This window comes from Euleptes europaea, chromosome 11, assembly GCF_029931775.1.
Source record: "Euleptes europaea isolate rEulEur1 chromosome 11, rEulEur1.hap1, whole genome shotgun sequence".
In the NCBI taxonomy this organism is placed as follows: Eukaryota; Metazoa; Chordata; class Lepidosauria; order Squamata; family Sphaerodactylidae; genus Euleptes; species Euleptes europaea.
Window position 1 is genome coordinate 58,672,919 of NC_079322.1, and position 19,370 is coordinate 58,692,288.

The 19,370-nt window shown below is 43.5% G+C and overlaps 1 protein-coding gene across 1 annotated transcript in view; it reads left to right on the forward strand.

Annotated features, from left to right (window-relative positions):
• Positions 1–19,370, forward strand: part of KIAA1217 (KIAA1217 ortholog) — a 452,893-nt gene that overhangs the window by 400,541 nt on the left and 32,982 nt on the right. Inside the window, exons 9-11 of the mRNA XM_056857670.1 lie at positions 9,450–9,554; positions 10,074–10,123; positions 18,389–18,561. Of these exons, the coding sequence (XP_056713648.1) occupies positions 9,450–9,554; positions 10,074–10,123; positions 18,389–18,561 (328 nt within the window). The remainder of the gene's footprint in view (positions 1–9,449; positions 9,555–10,073; positions 10,124–18,388; positions 18,562–19,370) is intronic.

Here is a 19,370-nt window from a genome sequence, read left to right on the forward strand (position 1 = left end):
TCAGCCACAGATCCATGAAGGTTTGCAAACTTCTGAAGAGTTTTACTAGGTTTGCAAACTTCTGAAGAGCCTTTAAGACAAGGCAGCCTCATAAATGCTCACTCTAGTGGTTTATTCTAATGAAAGTGTATTGACAGTGATAAATAGAGCATTTTCATAATGGCGCATCTAAAAAAATGAGTGCTTCAATTGCAGCTCTGGTGCATTAGTAAAATTATACAACCGTCTTCTTTATGAACAGTATACCTGCTCCCCCCCCCTTTTTAAAGAATTTTCTGTGGCCATTTATAAAGGTTCTTCAGAGTGCTGAAAAATCACTGCCATGCATGAGTCTATTATCTAATGCAGGAAATGTTTGTGAGTAGTACATTTATCAAGATTCCGAACTCTCGCTTAAGTTCATCAAATGGTTAAAGCAAATTGGTTTGAAAATGCTTCAGAATAGCAATGCAAAGGGGTCCCAAAAGGTGATGTTAATTCTGGTTTTCCCACAGGTTGTCTGTAGCCCCGGGGTTAGAGCTGAACCAAAGAGCCTCCTGGCATAACTTTACTTCATCTGTATTGTGTCACCCGGTGGGTGGGGGAATCCAGTATTTGGATGCTTGCCTCCCCAAAAATACAGTCAATCCCTAAAGATAAAGGTAAAGGTGCCCTGTGCAAGCACCGGGTCATTCCTGACCCATGGGGTGACGTCACATCCCGACGTTTACTAGGCAGACTTTGTTTGCAGGGTGGTTTTCCAGTGCCTTCCCCAGTCATCTTCCCTTTACCCCCAGCAAGCTGGACACTCATTTTACTGACCTCAGAAGGATGGAAGGCTGAGTCAACCTTGAGCCGGCTACCTGAAACCAACTTCCGTCAGGATCGAACACAGGTCGTGAGCAGAGCTTTTGACTGCAGTACTGCAGCTTACCAGGCCCTGACCTGGATGGCCCAGGCTAGCCTGATCTCGTCAGATCTCAGAAGCTAAGCAGGGTCAGCCCTGGTTAGTATTTGGATGGGAGACCTCCAAGGAATACCAGGGTTGCTGTGCAGAGGAAGGCACTGGCAAACCACCTCTGCTAGTCTCTTGCCATGAAAACCCCAAAAAAGGGGTCGCCATAAGTCGGCTGCGACTTGACGGCACTTTACACACACACACACACTGCAGCTTACCACTCTGCGCCACGGGGCTCTTGTCAATCCCTACAAAACGAGAATTGTAGGGAGAAGGTTTTAAAATACTTCTTTGCTATGTGTGGCCATTTTGTCAGAGCCGCTGTGGGTTACAATTGGGGGGAAGTGTGACATAAATAAAATAATAAGCATCGGAGAACACATTCAAACATACACACGTAATTGCAGCGTGAAATGGTACAGACTGTTGGTACTCAGGAGTTTACGATGTAAGATTTCTTTGATTTCTGTTTTCCAAGAAGAGAATAATCGCTTCCAAGGCAGAGAGAGATCATTTCTCACTCTTATCCAGCCTGCGACTATAATTTAGCTGCTAGAAGGGAAGCTGTACTATGCTCTGCCTATCAGGGAAAATTGGGATTTATCAGTAGAAAAATGATCAGAGAAAATTGGGATTGCCTTGGATGGGATGTTGTACGGTAGATACCTGAAATTTTTCTTGGCACAATTTAGTTTGTTCATTTAATTATTTATATCCCACTTTCCCCCCAGTAGGGACTCAAAGCTGTTTAGAATACAAAAAAGAGAAAGAAAGAAAAGCAAATACAAGTGAAATAAACCGGACGGGGGGAGGGTAGAGGGTTCTGAAAACATAGCAGGTCCAACTCCAGATTAGGAAATTCCTGGAGATTTGGGGGGTGGATTTTGGGGGGAAAGGAATTTGGGGAGGGGGAGGACCTCAGTAGGGTATAGTGCCATAGAGTCTACCCTCCAAAGCTTCTGTTTTCTCCAGGGGAGCTGATCTCTCTAGTCAGGAGATCAGTTGTAATTTGGGTGATCTCCAGACTCCTTCTGGAGGTTGCTGCTCTAGGCCTGATCGATGATGATGATCCAGGCTGCAACCCTTAAACTAAAACCCAAAGGACAAGAACCCTTTGCCTGACACCTCTGTGCATGCCCAGGCCTTAAATTCCTGTAGAGCAGAACCAAACCAGCTAGATGTTATGCAGCTGCTGCCAGCCAGCTAGCAGCCTCTTTCCTATTTCCACCCAATCTACAAGGGAACACAGATGGAGCCACTTGGTGCAAATTTTCAACCAGTATCCTTTCCTTAGATTTCTGATGAGAATAAGAAGAGAGAGGTTTAATGAGTAGAGTTGCCAACCTCCAGGTACTAGCTGGAGATCTCCTGCTGTTACAACTGATCTCCAGCCGATAGAGATCAGTTCACCTGGAGAAAACGGCTGCTTTGGCAATTGGACTCTATGGCACTGAAGTCCCTCCCCTCCCCAAACCTCGCCCTCAGGCTCCGCCCCAAAAATCTCCAGGTATTTCCCAACCCGGAGCTGACAACCCTATTAATGAGGGTCTAACTTCCACAGTGGAAATCAGATGTAAGGTAATTGTTTGTTATCACTTAATTGTGATAACATCCCAATTTCAAAGTTTCTTGCAGTCTGTTTTTTTTAATTGCATTTTGATAAAATGAAGAGGTGTTACCTTACACTCAGATCCTTAGCCTGTCTGTTCTGTAGGGGGTACCCTGACTGGCGCTATCTTTGCACGGTCAGAAGAAGCTAGGCTTCCCAACCTCCAGGTAATGGGGGAGAAAATAGACACCACTGTACTAGTATCAAAGGATTAGAAAATCAGTACAGGAGCGAAGAATACTTATAAGTGCAAAAACTATTTATATGCTACCGTGTCTAATATAATACGCACTTCATAAATACACAAAAAGAACCATTCAAACAGTTGTATCACACATACACAAAACCATCTCTAGGATGGTGGTGAATAGAAACAGTTCAATTCAGAGGTGCAGTTTCTCTCAAAATATGCACAACAATCTTCTGTATTCATCCAATGCAGGTAAGTAAGCAGATGTAATAAATATTAATTCAGGAGGAGTAACTTCATGGAGGATACGGCCGTTTCAAATTCTTTGCGATTTGAATTCTTCATCAGTCCTTCAAGCATTTTCCTCTTATATTGCACATCTTGATAATAAATTACAAAGTGCTGGATGCAGATCAATTCCCACGAAGGGTAACATTCACAAATGTAGCCATCTACATTTGTGAATGTTACCCTTTGTGGGAATTGATCTGCATCCAGCATTTTGTAATTTATTATCAAGATGTGCAATATAAGAGGAAAATGCTTGAAGGACTGATGAAGAATTCAAATCGCAAAGAATTTGAAACGGCCGTATTCTCCATGAAGTTACTCCTCCTGAATTAATATTTATTACATCTGCTTACTTACCTGCATTGGATGAATACAGAAGATTGCTGTGCATATTTTGAGAGAAACTGCACCTCTGAATTGAACTGTTTCTATTCACCACCATCCTAGAGATGGTTTTGTGTATGTGTGATACAACTGTATGAATGGTTCTTTTTGTGTATTTATGAAGTGCGTATTATATTAGACACAGTAGCATATAAATAGTTTTTGCACCTCCAGGTAATAGCAGAAGATCTCCTGCTATTACAACTGATCTCCAGCTGATCGAGATCAGTTCAGCAGGAGAAAATGGCTGCTTTGGCAATTGGACTCTATGGCATTGAAGTCCCTTCCCTCCCCAAACCCCGCCCTCCTCAGGCTCCACCCCATAAACCTCCCACCAGTGGCGAAGAGGGACCTGGTAACCCTAGAAGCAGCCCCGCTATTAAAAACAAAAACCCTCCTCAATTAGAAAAGAGAGCTTGGAAGTGTAGCCTTCTTATTGCAAGGCCTGGGGCTCTGCCTCTGTATGTGATTGAGCCAGACTCTGGTTCTTATTATAGTTATAAAATAACAATGGGGAGGCTTCCTTAATAAAGAATACAAGGGAGTAAAATGTATGTGCAAGCCCGAGTTGCTAATCCTCTCCAAGATGCATCATCTGTCTGGTTTTAATACGAGTTTGTGCACACACCGCCTAATGAGCCATAGGAAGTGGAAAGGGAGAGTTTTATGGCAGAAATTCTAGTTTATGCCTGCACCAAGCATGAAATATCTTCTCTTTAATGCCTCTGGGAAAGGGAACGGACACGCAAGCTGTCCTCAGATCATTTCAAAGCGAGAGGAGATCAGTTTAGCCATGTGCGATATCCTGTTCTGAATGACCCCTGGCTAGCTATAAGACAGGAAGAGGGTGTGTTTCTCAGTGGGATTGTAAGAGCAACCTGCCAGTACAATAGGAAGTCTCTGCTATTGGGCTGTGGAGGAAGAGGGCGCCTGTATCTCTGGTGCTTTCTTGAGACACTGGTCTTCAGAAAGCTGAGCCCTTTTTCAAAAACAATTGGTCAAGGAAGTAAAATTAGTAACTGAATAACTCATTCTTCTTTGCCAAAGGCACAATGTTGCTTGGCTACTTTTTCTCCTTTCTACTGCATTGGCAGCTGGGGGCTGTTTTTTGGGAAGGCAGGGACACCAAAAGGGAGTGCCCTTTTGCACAACTCTTCAGAAGTGTTCTGGCGATTTGGTCTGAGCAGAAGCCAGACAGGAAAGGTCTCCGCCCTCTTTCTAGAAACGATGGCGAGTTTGGCTTAATACAGATCTCTCTTGCAGTGATAGACTCTGGGGAATAGATTGCAATGGCGTTTTCAAAGGCAATGCTGGCACAGTCTTTATATGACCCCCATGTCCTTGCATGTGGCTCAGAAAACAAATGGCAGCAGATACAATGGCCAAAGGGCTTGTGTGACATCCCAAGGCATCACGTGTAACACAGGAACATATAAGATGAGCACCATAGCACCTGCAGTGGCTCTCACTTTGTTTCTGGGCTCAGTATAGTTCCATGTTTGACCCTTAAAATCCTAAAACTCCTAGATTGAGAGGACATGAAGGACCACCTCTGCTCATATGAACCAGCTCAGGACCTGAGAGTAGCTGGTGGTGCCCAGTTCCAAAAAGCATAGAATCATAGAGTTGAAAGGGACTGCCAGGGTCATCTAGTCCAACACCCTGCACAATGCAGGAAATTCACAACTACCTCCCCCACACACCCCCAGTGACCCATACATGCCCAGAAGATGGCCAAGATGCCCTCCCTCTCATCATCTGCTTAAGGTCATAGAATCAGCATTGCTGACAGATGGCCATCTAACCTCTTCTTAAAAACCTCCAGGGAAGGAGAGCTTACCACCTCCCGAGGAAGCCTATTTCACTGAGAAACCGCTCTGTTAGAAAATTCTTCCTAATGTCTACACGGAAACTCTTTTGATTTAATTTCAACCCGTTGGTTCTGGTCCGACCTTCTTGGGCAACAGAAAACAACTCGGCATCCTCCTCTATATGACAGCCCTTCAAGTACTTGAAGATGGTTATCATATCCCGTCTCAGTCTTCTCCTCTTCAGGCTAAACATACCCAGCTCCTTCAACCTTTCCTCATATCTGCAATAGTCAGATTTGAACTTTGTAAGTACTCTTCACAGGGATTTTTCAGGTCTTGCTTCCACTTTCCCTGTCAATAGAGCAGCTGGTCTCCTTTCTCTTAGCCGTCTAGTTTAATTTATTCCAAAATATTTTTGAAATCAGCTGATTTTAACAGTCCCCCCCCCCCACTTCTGCTGAGCTCTTTTGATGACTTTATTATTTTGTTTTTGGTTTGGTTGACCTGACTTTATTTGTGGCTTATTTCTGATTTTATATATGACGGTAGTGACATTTTTATTGTGCTATTGTTATTCTTGTTATTTCAAGCTAACTTCAGCCATCTTGAGAGTAGAAGCAGGAGATGATGTGATTTCCATGTAATGATGTGGGGTTTTCCGGGAAAATTTGAATCAGAAAATAAATACTTTAAATATTTAAATAGTGTTAACAAAAGAAGGCATGCACATGCCAGGACCATGTACAAGCACTGGGATTTTGTACAGGCTTCATATCCCACATTTAGCCCATCTTACAGGATTGATTTGCAGCGCAACAGCCCTGGCGACTGTAGAGAAACAGAATGTATTTACGTATGTGAGGCAGATTTTTTTCCACAGGGAAAATACAGCATTGGAAACGTTTCCACTCCACATCCAATAATGTACTTCTAAATAATAAATAAATGGGGCTGCCACACCCGAAAGAAGATATGTCAAGCGCTTGAAAACAAGTAAACAGGCACTGGTGCTGAGTGCGAGAGCGAGTCCCTTCCACTCCCCTCCTCACGTGCTAAAGCGCCATAATTTGAGTGCTCTTTGTTATAGTACAGTGCTTTATTCTGCAATAAACCATTTTATTAAACCATAGAATGAGTGCCTACCATAAACGGATCGTTAATAGGCCAAGTTGTCCAGGTAATCTGAATTGCCTGTCCCATGGTGAGATTTGTTTAAACTTCCGTCTAATTTGGTTAATGTCGATGGGAGGGGCCATGGCTCAGTGACAGAGCATCTGCTTTGTTTTACGTTGCTCAGACCAGCTAACAAACCTGATCCAAAAGCCTTTCTAAGGATTGTTGGGTGTCACCTGGCCCACTGTGGCTCTATAATGTTAACATTTTCTACTGAGGTAGGTCTCATTGCAGTTCCAGTGTGGTGTAGTGGTTGAAAGCGGTGGACTCTAATCTGGAGAACCGGGTTTGATTCCCCACTCCTACACATGAGTGGCGGAGTATAATCTGGTGAATGGGTTGGTTTCCCTATTCCTACACATGAAACCAGCTGGGTGACCTGGGGCTAATCACAGTTCTCTCTGAACTCTCAACCTCACCTACTTCACAAGGTGTCTGTTGTGGGGAGAGGAAGGGAAGGAGATCATAAGACAGTCTGATTCTTCTTTTTAAAAGGTAGAGAGAATCAGCATATAAAAACCAACTCCTCTTCTTCCCTTCTTTGACCAGTGCTAGATGGTGGCACACAGGCTGAATCCTTGCCCCCCATCCCCAGATCTTGAGTGTCAATCCTGCCAAAATCAAGTCTTGGTAGCCATAGAGGATAGCATCACATAGCAACAAGGGTGGGAGAAAGGCTCATGAAGTGAAGAGAAAAACAGGATCAGAGGTAGAAGGATTTGAAAGAGGAGTTGCAGCCCAGATAAAATGACATGGAGCTCTTGTTGGGTAAAACAGGGGTATGGAGGTGATGCAGAGTGCAAGAACTGGAGAAGAAAGATAAGATCGTAACAAGAGAAGAAAGAGCCTCCACCAAAGGAAGGAAGGAGACACAGCAGGAGGGAAGACCTGTTGGAAGAAAGGCCTGGAGGAAAGCTTGTCTGATCTCAGTCTAGCAGTGAGAATCAGAGAGATGAACTTCAATCACAAAAAGAAATATTTAGCAACCAGTTGCATATGGGAGAGGGGGGGAAAGAAAGGGAGAAAAAGCAGTTGCAAACATAATACATAATAAACGAGGTATCTATGACTAATCCCCTAACAATGACCTTAATCCTTCCCTTATGCCCCCTTAAAAGTCATACACACAGAGATTTGAGTCTGGGACTCCCAAACCCCAGTCCAGTAACCACTACACCACACCACACTGGATGTTTCTCATCTGATTTCTAATGCTGACTTCCATACTGTGTGCCCACATCGGAGAGTTATGTGTTTTCTGCCGCCTTATAGCCATTTCTGTTCCATGCACCGGCAATGGCAAATACGCAGGAGATCTTGGATCTGTGTAAAAAGTGAACACTTGGAATGGAATACACCCTTTTAACTTTTGGTTTGCAGGAGGCTAAAAATAGAAGCAGCCCAGAGCCTTAGAGCTAATGAGTCTGTGAATCGACAGCAGGAGTCCGCTGGTAATTTAAAGCCTCACACATTTATTATAGCAAAAGCTTTTATAGACCAGAGTCCTCTTTGCCAGACACGTAGCACAGGGCTTGGTTGTGGGATCATTTTTTGACTCATGCGTACCTGTCGTCTCTAGTGACACATGTATGCACATGATTGCCACTGCCAAGATTTTCCTTAATCATGGCGCATTAGGGTTGCCAACCTCCAGGTGGTAAACCCTGCAAATATAAAGGCTCAGTGCTGTAAGGATAATTGGAGCAACCCAAGACAGCACTATAAACGAATTTCTTATGCAAAAAGTGAATTTTATAGTGAAAAAGTGCAAAATATATACAATTATATACAAATAAAGATACAACAAGATACAAATGTACAATAAGCAATCCAAAAAGACTATAGCAAGGATATCACAGATCCTAATTGAACAGGTAAGTCACAATATACGACCCACTTACAACTTTTGGTGGTCCTTTTGAAACGTTACCTATTAGGGTTTTGATACTTTTATTACTGATACAGGTCACTGATGAAGCCATAGGCGAAACGTGGTCCTGATCTAGACGACACGTCTGGCATCGTCCCTTCGTGGCTTTCTTCCATTTTTTCCATATAGTTGCTTGACAACTGGACTTAATTACTGCACGAATCAGAGACTTCTTATCAAAAGACACCTAAGTGGGTTGTCTTTGTATTGTATATAATTGTATATATTTTGCACTTTTTCACTATAAAATTCACTTTTTGCATAAGAAATTCGTTTATAGTGCTGTCTTGGGTTGCTCCAACCTCCAGGTGGTGGCTGGAGCTCTTCCGCTATTACAACTGATCTCCAAGCGACAGAGATCAGTTCCCCTGGAGAAAATGGCTGCTTTGGCAATTGAACTCTATGGCATTGAAGTCTCTCCCCTCTCCAAACCCTGCCATCCTCAGGCTCCACCCCCCAAATCTCCAGATATTTCCCAACCCGGAGCTGGCAACCCTAGGGAAAATGCAAATCCTAGGACGCATGAGCACTTTTTGTTCACCAGATGCAACGCAGGAGCCCCCGATGCCTGCATGAAGACCACAGCCAATGATGGTGATTGGCCCCCAGTTAAAAAGGCCCACTGAAGGCCAATGTGAAGTATTTGGAAAACCATAGATTGATTGCTGTATATAAAAATCAGACCCAATGATTGTGCTCTTTGTGCTTCTGAAGAAGTGAGTGGTAACTCACAAAGGTTTATGCTGAAATAATTTTGTTTAAATTTACAAAAGAGAATTACCTTCAGGGGATTTTTTAAAAGCAGGTTTTAGCTGATTATCTTAAGCACACCTTTGTGAAATTACAATGTTGAAACTGTAACCTGTGGGGTTTTTTTTCCATCCCTGGCAGCTGTGCCCATATTATGTCTTACAAATACATTTTGTTAAAAACAAAAACAACAACAAAAACAAAGAACACGACTGGCCTTTGGCCAGAAGGTCCATGCAAATGTAAATCCAGAAGGCACTGAGCAAATTCCAGGATATCTTCATGGTCCCACGATCTTCATTCACCTAGGAAAAAAGAATAAATGTTTAAAGTAAATACATTTGGCTTTAACAAAAAATTCTCTTGTCTTACAGAGAAAGGATGCAAGCTATGGAGAAACAGATAGCCAGTTTAACTGGCCTTGTTCAGACTGCGCTTTTTAAAGGGCCAAATTCAAGTAATAGCAAAGATGTTTCTAGGTAAAAACCAAGAATTCATTCAGTCTGTTTCTCTGTTATTTCTTTGATCATTGCAAGGGGAAAAGCCACCCTCTCCCCCCGCCCCCTGCCCCCCCCCCCGCCTGAGCTTGGAGAGCAAAATCCTGACCTCAGGGATGCCACAGGAAATTCTTGTCACTGACTTCCTTTGGGTCAGGATTACTGCTCAGTAATTGACATCAAGATAGATTCATTTTAAGTCAAGAGAGGCAGAATATTCTATACTACACATGGGGATTTCACCATGTCCTTCTTCCTGGCTTTTCAGTTAATGTGATTAGATGTCTGTGTTTTGTGGTGGAACTTTGTCTGTGTTTAAACTTGTGCGTTACAGAGTGATCCTAAAACCTACTGATCACAAGTATAAACACTAGCCTGTGTTTTTAGATAAGCTATTTTTAAATTTTGTGATTTAAAAGCAAACTTCTTGATTGTTGTAAGCTGTGTGTCCAACTTGCATAAGTCTGTTAATTGTTTTTGGGGTTTTTTTGTTCAATTTAGTGAGAAGATGGTGAAAACTGTGTCCAGTAAAAACAGTGCTGAGAAGTCAGGTAAGTCTGGAAGGGGAGGTAAGCTTATGTGTGAGTATGCTTGCATTTATCTAGCCCTTTTCAGACATTATACCCACACATACCAGCAGCCTGGCAACTACGCACATCAGGAGTGTGGATTTCTCTCAAATCTCCCAGTACACGCAGCAGCAGTTCCCTTGTTAGTCTTTTACTCATTCTCAGTTTCCTCGCATCTGATTTCATGTTTTTTTGGGGGGGTGTTTCAGTTCTGCACACATTTTGCTCTCTCTGGTGGTCAATTTGATATAACACCAATTTTTATCAAGCGTAAAAAGCTGCTGATATAAACTGCAGGGAGAAATGCTTCATATAAACCTGTGTGATGTCGAATCGACCATCAGAGGGAGCAAAATGCTGGGGGGGAACCTCCTGGAGAAACAGGAAGTTAGATGCAAGGAAACTGAAAATGTGTAAAAGCCCTTTGTCTGTTTGTGTGTACTGAACTTTTACGCACTGTAGCACTGTCTGGAGACAGGGAAACGTCATACCTGAGGTCCATGGGGTCTTGAAAGCACCATCCCAGTCACTGCTTGCTTGCACAGGCTGTTCACTAGAAATTGACTAGTCCAAGCATCCGAAGGCTTACACTTCATTCCAAGGGAGAAGAGTCACAAATCTATAACCTGCATCTTTGTTCAGAAGCCTCTCTAAGCCAATTTCTCTCCCTTTCTCTGGCTTTTTTCCCCTTCCCCCTTCTCCTCCTAGCTGGCTTGGTTTCCCTTGCCTCTGCTCCAGTCCTCTCACCCTCCAGCCAGCCTCCTTTCCTTTCCCCCTTCCTCCCTCTCTAAAGTGTTAGCTCCATGTCTGGTTCTTCTGGTAAGCTCCACCCTCTTCTTCTCTGTTCCCTGATCTTTAGCCAGCTCCTCATCTCCAAAGCCATGCCCCACCTTAAACCTTCTGGGCTCAGGGAGCCATTTCTGCCTTGTCCAGACTCACCCGCTGCCTCCATGGCTTCTCAGACTCTCTGTGGTTGAGGCTTTCCCGGCTTCTTCCTCCTGCCCCTGGCCCCGCCCTGCTCCACCCAAGTGGGTCTTGCTTCTGGGCACAGGGGCGGGCTTTGTTCAGCCAGGTGGGTTGTTGCCAGGTAGCCTGCCACACGCCCCTGTTCAGACAACATGGCAACCGTGCATAACTGGAGCATTCTGTGTGTGACTGCCAGATGCTCAGTATATGTGGACATAATGCCTGAAAAGAGCTTGTTTGTCTATGTTGAGCCATGAGTTCTGGCAGTCCTGGAAAGCAGAAACAGGTTTTTCTAGACAGTTTTACATAACAGCCTTGAAGGGAAGGGGATCAGGGACTTAACAAAAACGTTCAATGTCCTTTGACAAATTTGGGTGGGTGAAGTCCCATCAAGTCAGAGCCAATTTATGGCAACCTCATAGCATTGTCAAGGCAAGAAAGGAATGGAGGTGGTCTGCATAGCAACCCTCAACTTTCTTGATGGTCTCCCATCCAAGTACTAACCAGGGCCGACCCTGCTTAGCTTCTAAGATCTGATGAGATGTGACAAGATTGGGCAATCCAGGCCCATCCAGGTCATAGCTGGACAGATTATCCATCAGAATATGGGGGATATGGAGGTAGGTAGCTAGAGAAAGGGTTTTGCAGTTAACATTTGAATGGGGAGGGGCTCAGCTGAGAGTTTTTCAGCTGGAGTTGGCCAAAACAGAAGCAACTTTTCTGCAAAATTGCTCTTTGGCAATCTGAATCATGATTAGTGGCTATATTGCTTATTTTTAGGAGTTTGCTCGCTGCCAAAAGGTTCAGCTTGTATGTTTTAAATGAGCAGGTTTTACAAAACTACCGGTCAGGCTCTTGCACTCTGAGGAAGCTAATTTCTGTAGATACTGCCCCTGGACTTCTTACAACCTGGGGAATGGGGGATTACTTATCAATCTATTAGAATGCAGATAATTTAAATGGGACATTTCCATAGGATATTTATTAGGAATGAACAGATGAGTCTATTAGCAATAGCCTGGAGCAGCCAAGGATAGGAGAGTTGCTTCTTGGGTTGTGTGCCTTGGACAGCTGGGAGGAACAGCTAGATCAGTGTCTTCTGAGGGCAGAACCCTGGAAAATCCAGGTAATATAGCAAAAAGAAAGGGTGCGAACATCAGGGTCTTAAGCTCCCAAAACACTGCATCTTGTCTGGCCATTACCAAAAATGGAAGGCCCATCCATGTCTCCTGTGCAGCAGTCCAGCCAACTAACTCAGAGAGCATATAGTGGGCACAGACCAGGGCCTCGGTGTCATAGGGGAGCCTTGCATGAACCTGTCATAACAGCTAATAGCTGCTCGTGGTGCAGTGCACTCATAATTGCATACACCAGAACCCAGGGACTGTTGGGAAAGTTAGAGATCTCTGCAGGGATCCCTTTGCATAGCTACACACTCAGGAGAGAATGCATTGATAGAACATGAGAAAAGCCCTGCTGGATCAGACCAAGGCCCATCAAGTCCCACAATCTGTTCACACAGTGGCAAACCAGGTGCCTCTAGGAAGCCGACAAGCAAGACGACTGCAGCAGCACCATCCTGCCTGTGTTCCACAGCACCTAATATAATGCTCCTCTGATCCTGGAGAGAATAGGTATGCATCATGACTAGTATCTATTTTAACTAGTAGCCATGAATAGCCCTCTCCTCCATGAACATGTCCACTCCCCTCTTAAAGCCTTCCAAGTTGGTAGCAATCACCACATCCTGGGGCAGGGAGTTCCACAATTTAACTATGTGTTGCGTGAAGAAATGCTTCCTTTTATCAGTTTTAATCTCTCTCCCTCCAGCTTCAGCAGATGACCCTGCATTCTAGTATTATGAGAGAAGGAGAAAAGCTTCTCCCTGTCTACTCTCTCCATAACCATGCATAATTTTATAGACCTCTAGCATGTCTCCCCTTAGCCACCTTCTTTCCAAGCTAAATAGCCTTCAGTGTTTACCCACTTCTCATAGGGCAGTTGCTCTAGTTTTGATACAGTGTGTCATTTCCCTCTTTCAAAAAAAGAAAGAGGGAGAGAAAGAAAGAGAGAGAAAGGGGGGGAGAGGAAGGAAGGAAGGAAGGAAGGAAGGAAGGAAGGAAGGAAGGAAGGAAGGAAGGAAGGAAGGAAGGAAGAAAGAAAGAAAGAAAGAAAGAAAGAAAGAAAGAAAGAAAGAAAGAAAGAAAGAAAGAAAGAAAGAAAGAAAGAAAGAAAGAAAGAAAGAAAAAAGAGAGAGTATGCTGGTAAAAAATTTGCCAAGTGGATGGGTGAATTTATTTATATTTATGAAATTGGCTTACAAAAATTTGTTTTAAATTTGATAAATGAGGTTCTAGTAATGTAAGAAGATGGGCAGAACTAGTGCAGCATAAAATGTGTCCTGATTGATCTTGGGAAGGCTTGCACCTATTTTAGTATGTTGCCAACTTTAATGTGAATAAAAGTAGGAAAGAGAGCATGAAACAGGGAGGATGAATGGTTGATCCTGGGATGAGGTGCAGACTGCCCCTGCTCTGTGGGCTATTTTTGGTGACAGATATCATAAAAACTGTCCAGTTAAGGCTTACCCCTTGAAGACAAAGGGGTGTCGAGTCTGAGCATCTACAATAAACAGGAAACCACAGCCCCTCCAGCATTTTTGGCTTTTTGATGGATAGCACTGTTTTTCCAGAACTGTGTGCAAGGCTGAAGTTTCAGAAAATGCATTCCAGTTGCCAATGTGTTTTGCATGGGGATAGGGGCGTCCTCCAGAAATACAAGTGAAGCTGTTAGTTGTGGCAAGAAACATGTGAGTACTAGCTGTAGACCTGAGATTTGACTCTTGCTCAAGAAAATTATTTCCCACCTATTGCATGAGCATGAAGAGAACTGAAGAGGAGAAGTGAGAGGTGATAGGATAACCATCTTCAAGTACTTGAAGGGCTGTCATATAGAGGATGGTGCCAAGTTGTTTTCTATAGCTCCAGAAGGTCAGACCAGAACCAACGGGTTGAAATCAAATCAAAAGAGTTTCTGTCTAGACATTAGGAAGAACTTTCTAACAGTTAGAGTGGTTCCTCAGTGGAACAGGCTTCCTCGGGAGGTGGTAAGCACTCCTTCCCTGGAGATTTTTAAGCAGAGGCTAGATGGCCATCTGTCAGCAATGCTGATTCTATGACCTTAGGCAGATGATGAGAAGGAGGGCACCTTGGCCATCTTCTGGCCATGGAGTAGGGGTCACTGGGTGTGTGTGGGGTAGTTTGGAATTTCCTGCATTGTGCAAGGGGTTGGACTAGATGACCCTGATGGTCCCCCAACTCTACAATTCTATGATTCTAACTGGCTTAAATCTGGTGCTGTGTGAAGCATTCTGTTCTCCACTGACTACTTTTTTGCAACTTGCTTGTGAATATTGTACTCCTATGTGTGCACAGGCCATGTATCGCTCGGGACTTTTGCTGCGGTGCTGGCTGTCAGTGCCAAGCTGCTTGGAACTCGATGTATGGGGAGGCTGGCAGAGATGGATGGGTGTGGTGGACAGGGGAGGAATGTGCGTCTGCCAGACCGTTATTTGTCCCCTGGGAAGATGATCCAGGATCTTTTTATACTCTTGTAGCTTAGTCCCCAGCAGATGCCAGCTGGAAACGTGTGACTTAGCCACAGAAGAACAAGCCAGGATGTTCCCCCTGCCCTCATTTCCCCTTTCTGAATGGGAGCTTCCTTCAAAAGTTTGTCAGCTGAGCGACAGGCAGGCAACAGGAGGATTTTGTTTGTTGGTATCTCATGCCCGTCTGTGATCTCACTGGTGTTAAAAAATTCAAGGCAACTGTGGGAGCAGGAGGCAGTAAAAAATAAATTTGTGTATCCACTGTTGTATGTTAAGTTTTATGTGTAGTAGTTTTTTAAAAAAATAAAATAAAATGTACTCCTCTTATCACTTGCACATGGCTATCTTGTTGTTTTGCCTACCACCCTGTGTCAGAATTCAGAAGGTGCCCACAGGTTCAAAAAGGTTGGGGACCCCTGTTCTAAGCAATTCAACCTCTATATATTGGATTTCTATGTGCTACTTGAAGTTCAGTCTATTTCTCTGTCCCAACATGGGTTATTCTTCATAATGGGATATGTTTTTTTCTGAGCAGTCCTGACAAAATTAGGACCACGAGCAATCTTAACTAGATCCCGTAACATTAATGGAGCAGTAATTCAGATCATTCTGATGATTCTGATTCTCCTTTCCTGTTTCTCTCTGCCAGTGAAAAGCAATTATCACTATTTAATGGTGCAATTACGTCTTTCTCACATCTGCCCAGTTACTTTACATAAGGACATCAAACTCACATTAAATAAGTTGAGTTGGAAGGCCAGGAATAGCTAACCATTGGCAGAATGGAGCAGTGATATATCCTCTGTAGAATGTTCACTTGAACAATGAGCATCCATCTTTTTAAAACCTGACCTGATACATTCTGTATGTTTCAACTGTCCTGCTTTTTCAGGGACAGTTCTGACTTTTTGAAATCTGTCCCCAGGAAATCATTGTCACTGTTTTTGCTGTGAGTTACTCAGTTAGCCTTCAGGATTCTTTCCCCCTCCCTTGTTCTCTAGCAGTTAAATTCTATGCAAAGTTACTCCAGTCTAAACTCATTGAAATGAATGGGTTTAGACTGTAGTAACTCTCTTTAGGATTGCACTGTTAATCTTTGTAATCTCTAACATGTGTGCATGTAAATGCATTAGCATGAAATAACTGGTCCAATGCAAAGGAGGCTGGCTGGAACCATTCCCTATAGAGAAAGGCTAAAGTTTTAAGAACTTTTCGGCTAAAGTTTTAAGAACTTTCTGGTGACATGATAGAGGGGACATGATAGAAGTTTATAACATTCTGCACAGGGTAGAGAAATTGCCTAATTATATACCAGAATTTCAAGGCATCCACTGATGTTTGGTAGGCATTGGATTTGGTACAGACAAAGGAAAGTATTTCTTCACACCATGTGCCATTAATGTGTGTACCCTCCTGCTATGGGATGTGGTGATGGCTTAAAAAGAGGATTAGACAAATTCAGCAAGGATAGATCCATGAATAGCTATGAGCCATGATGACTGAATAGGCCCTGCATGTTTGGAAGCAGCAAAAGGGGGTGAGTTTGGCATCCAGGACTCTGTGGACCTTCTGCAGCATCTGGTTGGCCACTGCGGGGAACTGGACAGTGCTGTACGTAGGCCCTTGCCTCCACCACAGGAGCAGCAGAACAGTAAACAGATTATCTCCCTGGTTCAAGTTCTTTAAAAGGAACCATGAAAGAGCCACCTATTTATCCAATATTTCTGCATACAAGCCTAGAGATGCTCTCACATCAGTCAGATTTCAGACCGTGCCGTCAGCTGTGTTGGATGGACGCTATGCCCAAATCCCAATGGCCTCCCGCTTATGCATCTGCTGACCCTCTGAAATCGAGGACTTACCTCATTATGTGTTGTGCTGCCCTTTATACCGTGAACCCAGAACTAAATTCCTTGCTTTATTTTTATCTAATATCAGCTGTTTTAATGTTAAGGAGAAGCTTTCTTTTCTCCTGGCTGATAATGACCCCATTGTTTCTTACAATTTGTCTTTTTTTTTTTTTTTTTTTTGCCTTAGTGGCAAGGAAAATTCGAGTCAGTATTGGTACTTAAATCAGATAACTAAATGTAATGTGATAGCAATGTATATTTGTACTTGATTTTATTTGTAGAAGGTGTTCTGATTTATGTTTATTTCATTGTAATGGCCTTTGGCTAAATACAGTAAATTTGTACTGTACTGTACCAGTAAACCCTGCAGGATTGATTGTGCTAAAGGAGCCACATGAACACTCCAGTAGGTACTGAACCGATATTGTCAACAAGCTGTGAATGAGTATGAACTGGCCTTTTGAGTCCCTGGTTAATCGGGAGCACCAAGAAGGTTCTCCTAAAGGAACATGTTAGTCACTGAGATTGATGCTGTCACCCCCACCACATTCCATGAACTGGAATCTGTGAAATATGACGTCAGAATGAGGGTGACCGTGAGTGGTGGCAGAGAGGGCCAGCAATGAACATGAGGTGGTGGCAGCTGCACCTCCTTCTTACCTCTCTTGCTCCTCCTTACCACCCTTCTCCCAACACAGCAGTGGTGAGGATGAGCAAAAGAGGCCAAGGGGATTCCCTGCTGGGTTGTAGACTTTGAATAATAATGAAAAGGGGGAGTCAGGTACTAAAGGTACAAGACCAACAAAATATAAAATAGTACCCAGCTGTATTTCTAAATATTTCACTACTATATATATTTCTGAATAGTGTATTACAATTATTGTACCTGAGCAGGATCTTAATAGGATATTAATTAAATTTGGAGACTAGGTTTTTAAAAGCATTTGATTTGTTATTGTAATTTTGTTAGAAGGAAGTTTGGAAGTTTGAGAATGTTCTGAGGAAGTTAACCTCTATGAAACAAGTGAAACCTAGGAGCTTGTTAACATCACAGAATTTGGCTGCTACATGAAGGAGACAACTTGCAGCATGTAATACATGAAGAAGAACTGTATAAAAGAATTGTTTTGAATTCAGTCTGTATTATAAGGTGTCATTTTGTAAGACTTACAAATGCAACATGTACCTTGGCTACTATTGAATTCATATTTATATACAAATACATTGTGAGTCTTGTATATAAGTTCACACCAATAGTTGGGTTGTAGACTTTGGCATGCGCACCAGCCCCTGACAGTAGCACTGGGTTGACATTGGATGCCGGTTGATTGCCATGCGCAGAGTGAATCAGGCATTTGAACTAGTTGGGAGCCTGTCTTTATGCATTCATTCCTCGTCCTTGTTTGTAGCACATTCTGAGAAAGATTATTAGAGAAACGATACGCCGATGAGCGTGCCTGAGTGCAGAGCGCTGAACATCAGCACTGATCAGGCTCCATCAATTATCCGAGCATCTGGGCAAATCGCAGTCTTGTTTAACAATCTGCGTTTAGTGTGATAAACTGCAATTATCACTTGATGATAACTGTATTTCTAAAGTCATTAGCCCAGACGGTTGTTTTCTATCACACCGTGTTACTGTTTAATTGAGGGGGAGGCAGTCGTGGGCATAATGGGAGACGCCAAGGCGATCTCTGATCATGATTCTTCACTGTCAAGTAAATTAACTGATGTGTAGGAGCTCTGATGTTTTACCATTGGAACAGGAGAGAGGAGGTGGTTGAATTGGCCCTCTTAATGAAATCATTTGCTGTTTGCTTTCAGGATCTGCTCACATATCCAGTGGGAAGAATTCAGTAGCATCTGCTGAGCCTGCCACTGCAAGCGTCAGTCACTCCATACCGGTGGGCTCCACACCGATGCAACTCAGCCTCTTTGACATGAGACGCAACGTGACAGATCTGCGTCTTCAGTTGCACCAGATGAGACAACTACAGGTATTCTGCCCTCTGACCAGTGTGGTGTAGTGGTTAAGAGCGGTGGTTTGGAGGGGTGGACTCTGATCTGGAGAACCAGGTTTGATTCCCCACTCCTCCACATGAGTGGTAGAGGCGAATCTGGTGAACTGGATTTGTTTCCCCACTCCTCCACATGAAGCCAACTTGGTGACCTTGGGCTAGTCACAGCTCTCTCTGCCCCACCAACCGCATAGGTTGTCTGTTGTGGGGAGGGGAAGGGAAGGTGATTGTAAGCCGGTTTGATTCTTCCTTCAGTGGTAGAGAAAGTCGGCATATAAAAACCAACTCTTCTTCTCTTTACGTTTGGAGGAAGAGAAATGCCTGTTGTGGCAACATTTCCCTTTAAGATGGGCACTCTGTAATGTTTTTACATTTATTTATTTAGAATGGTATTCATCTGGATTTTCTCCCACACTGGGGGCTAAATGCAGCTTATGAAACAAAATAAACATAAAAATACAATTTACAAAAATGTATACACCCCATATATACAACATGGGAAACTGAAGGATAATGCAGTTGGGGGGTGGGGGTCCAAAGCAGTCAGACACGGCCGGTTTAGTTTGGATCCAGCCCAATATCAGCAACCCAATACCAAGTTCAAGTGGGTGGGTAATGAGCCACTAGAGTCTCCAAGCTGGTGCTGGTTCCATCGGGGGGGGGGGGTGTCCTACCGCAGGCAAACATTGCCAGTATAGTCTGGATCCAACCCAATATCAGCATCTATAATTTGACTCATTTGAGAGATTGAATGTGAAGACTGTTGGAGAAAAAAATGGGCAAGACAC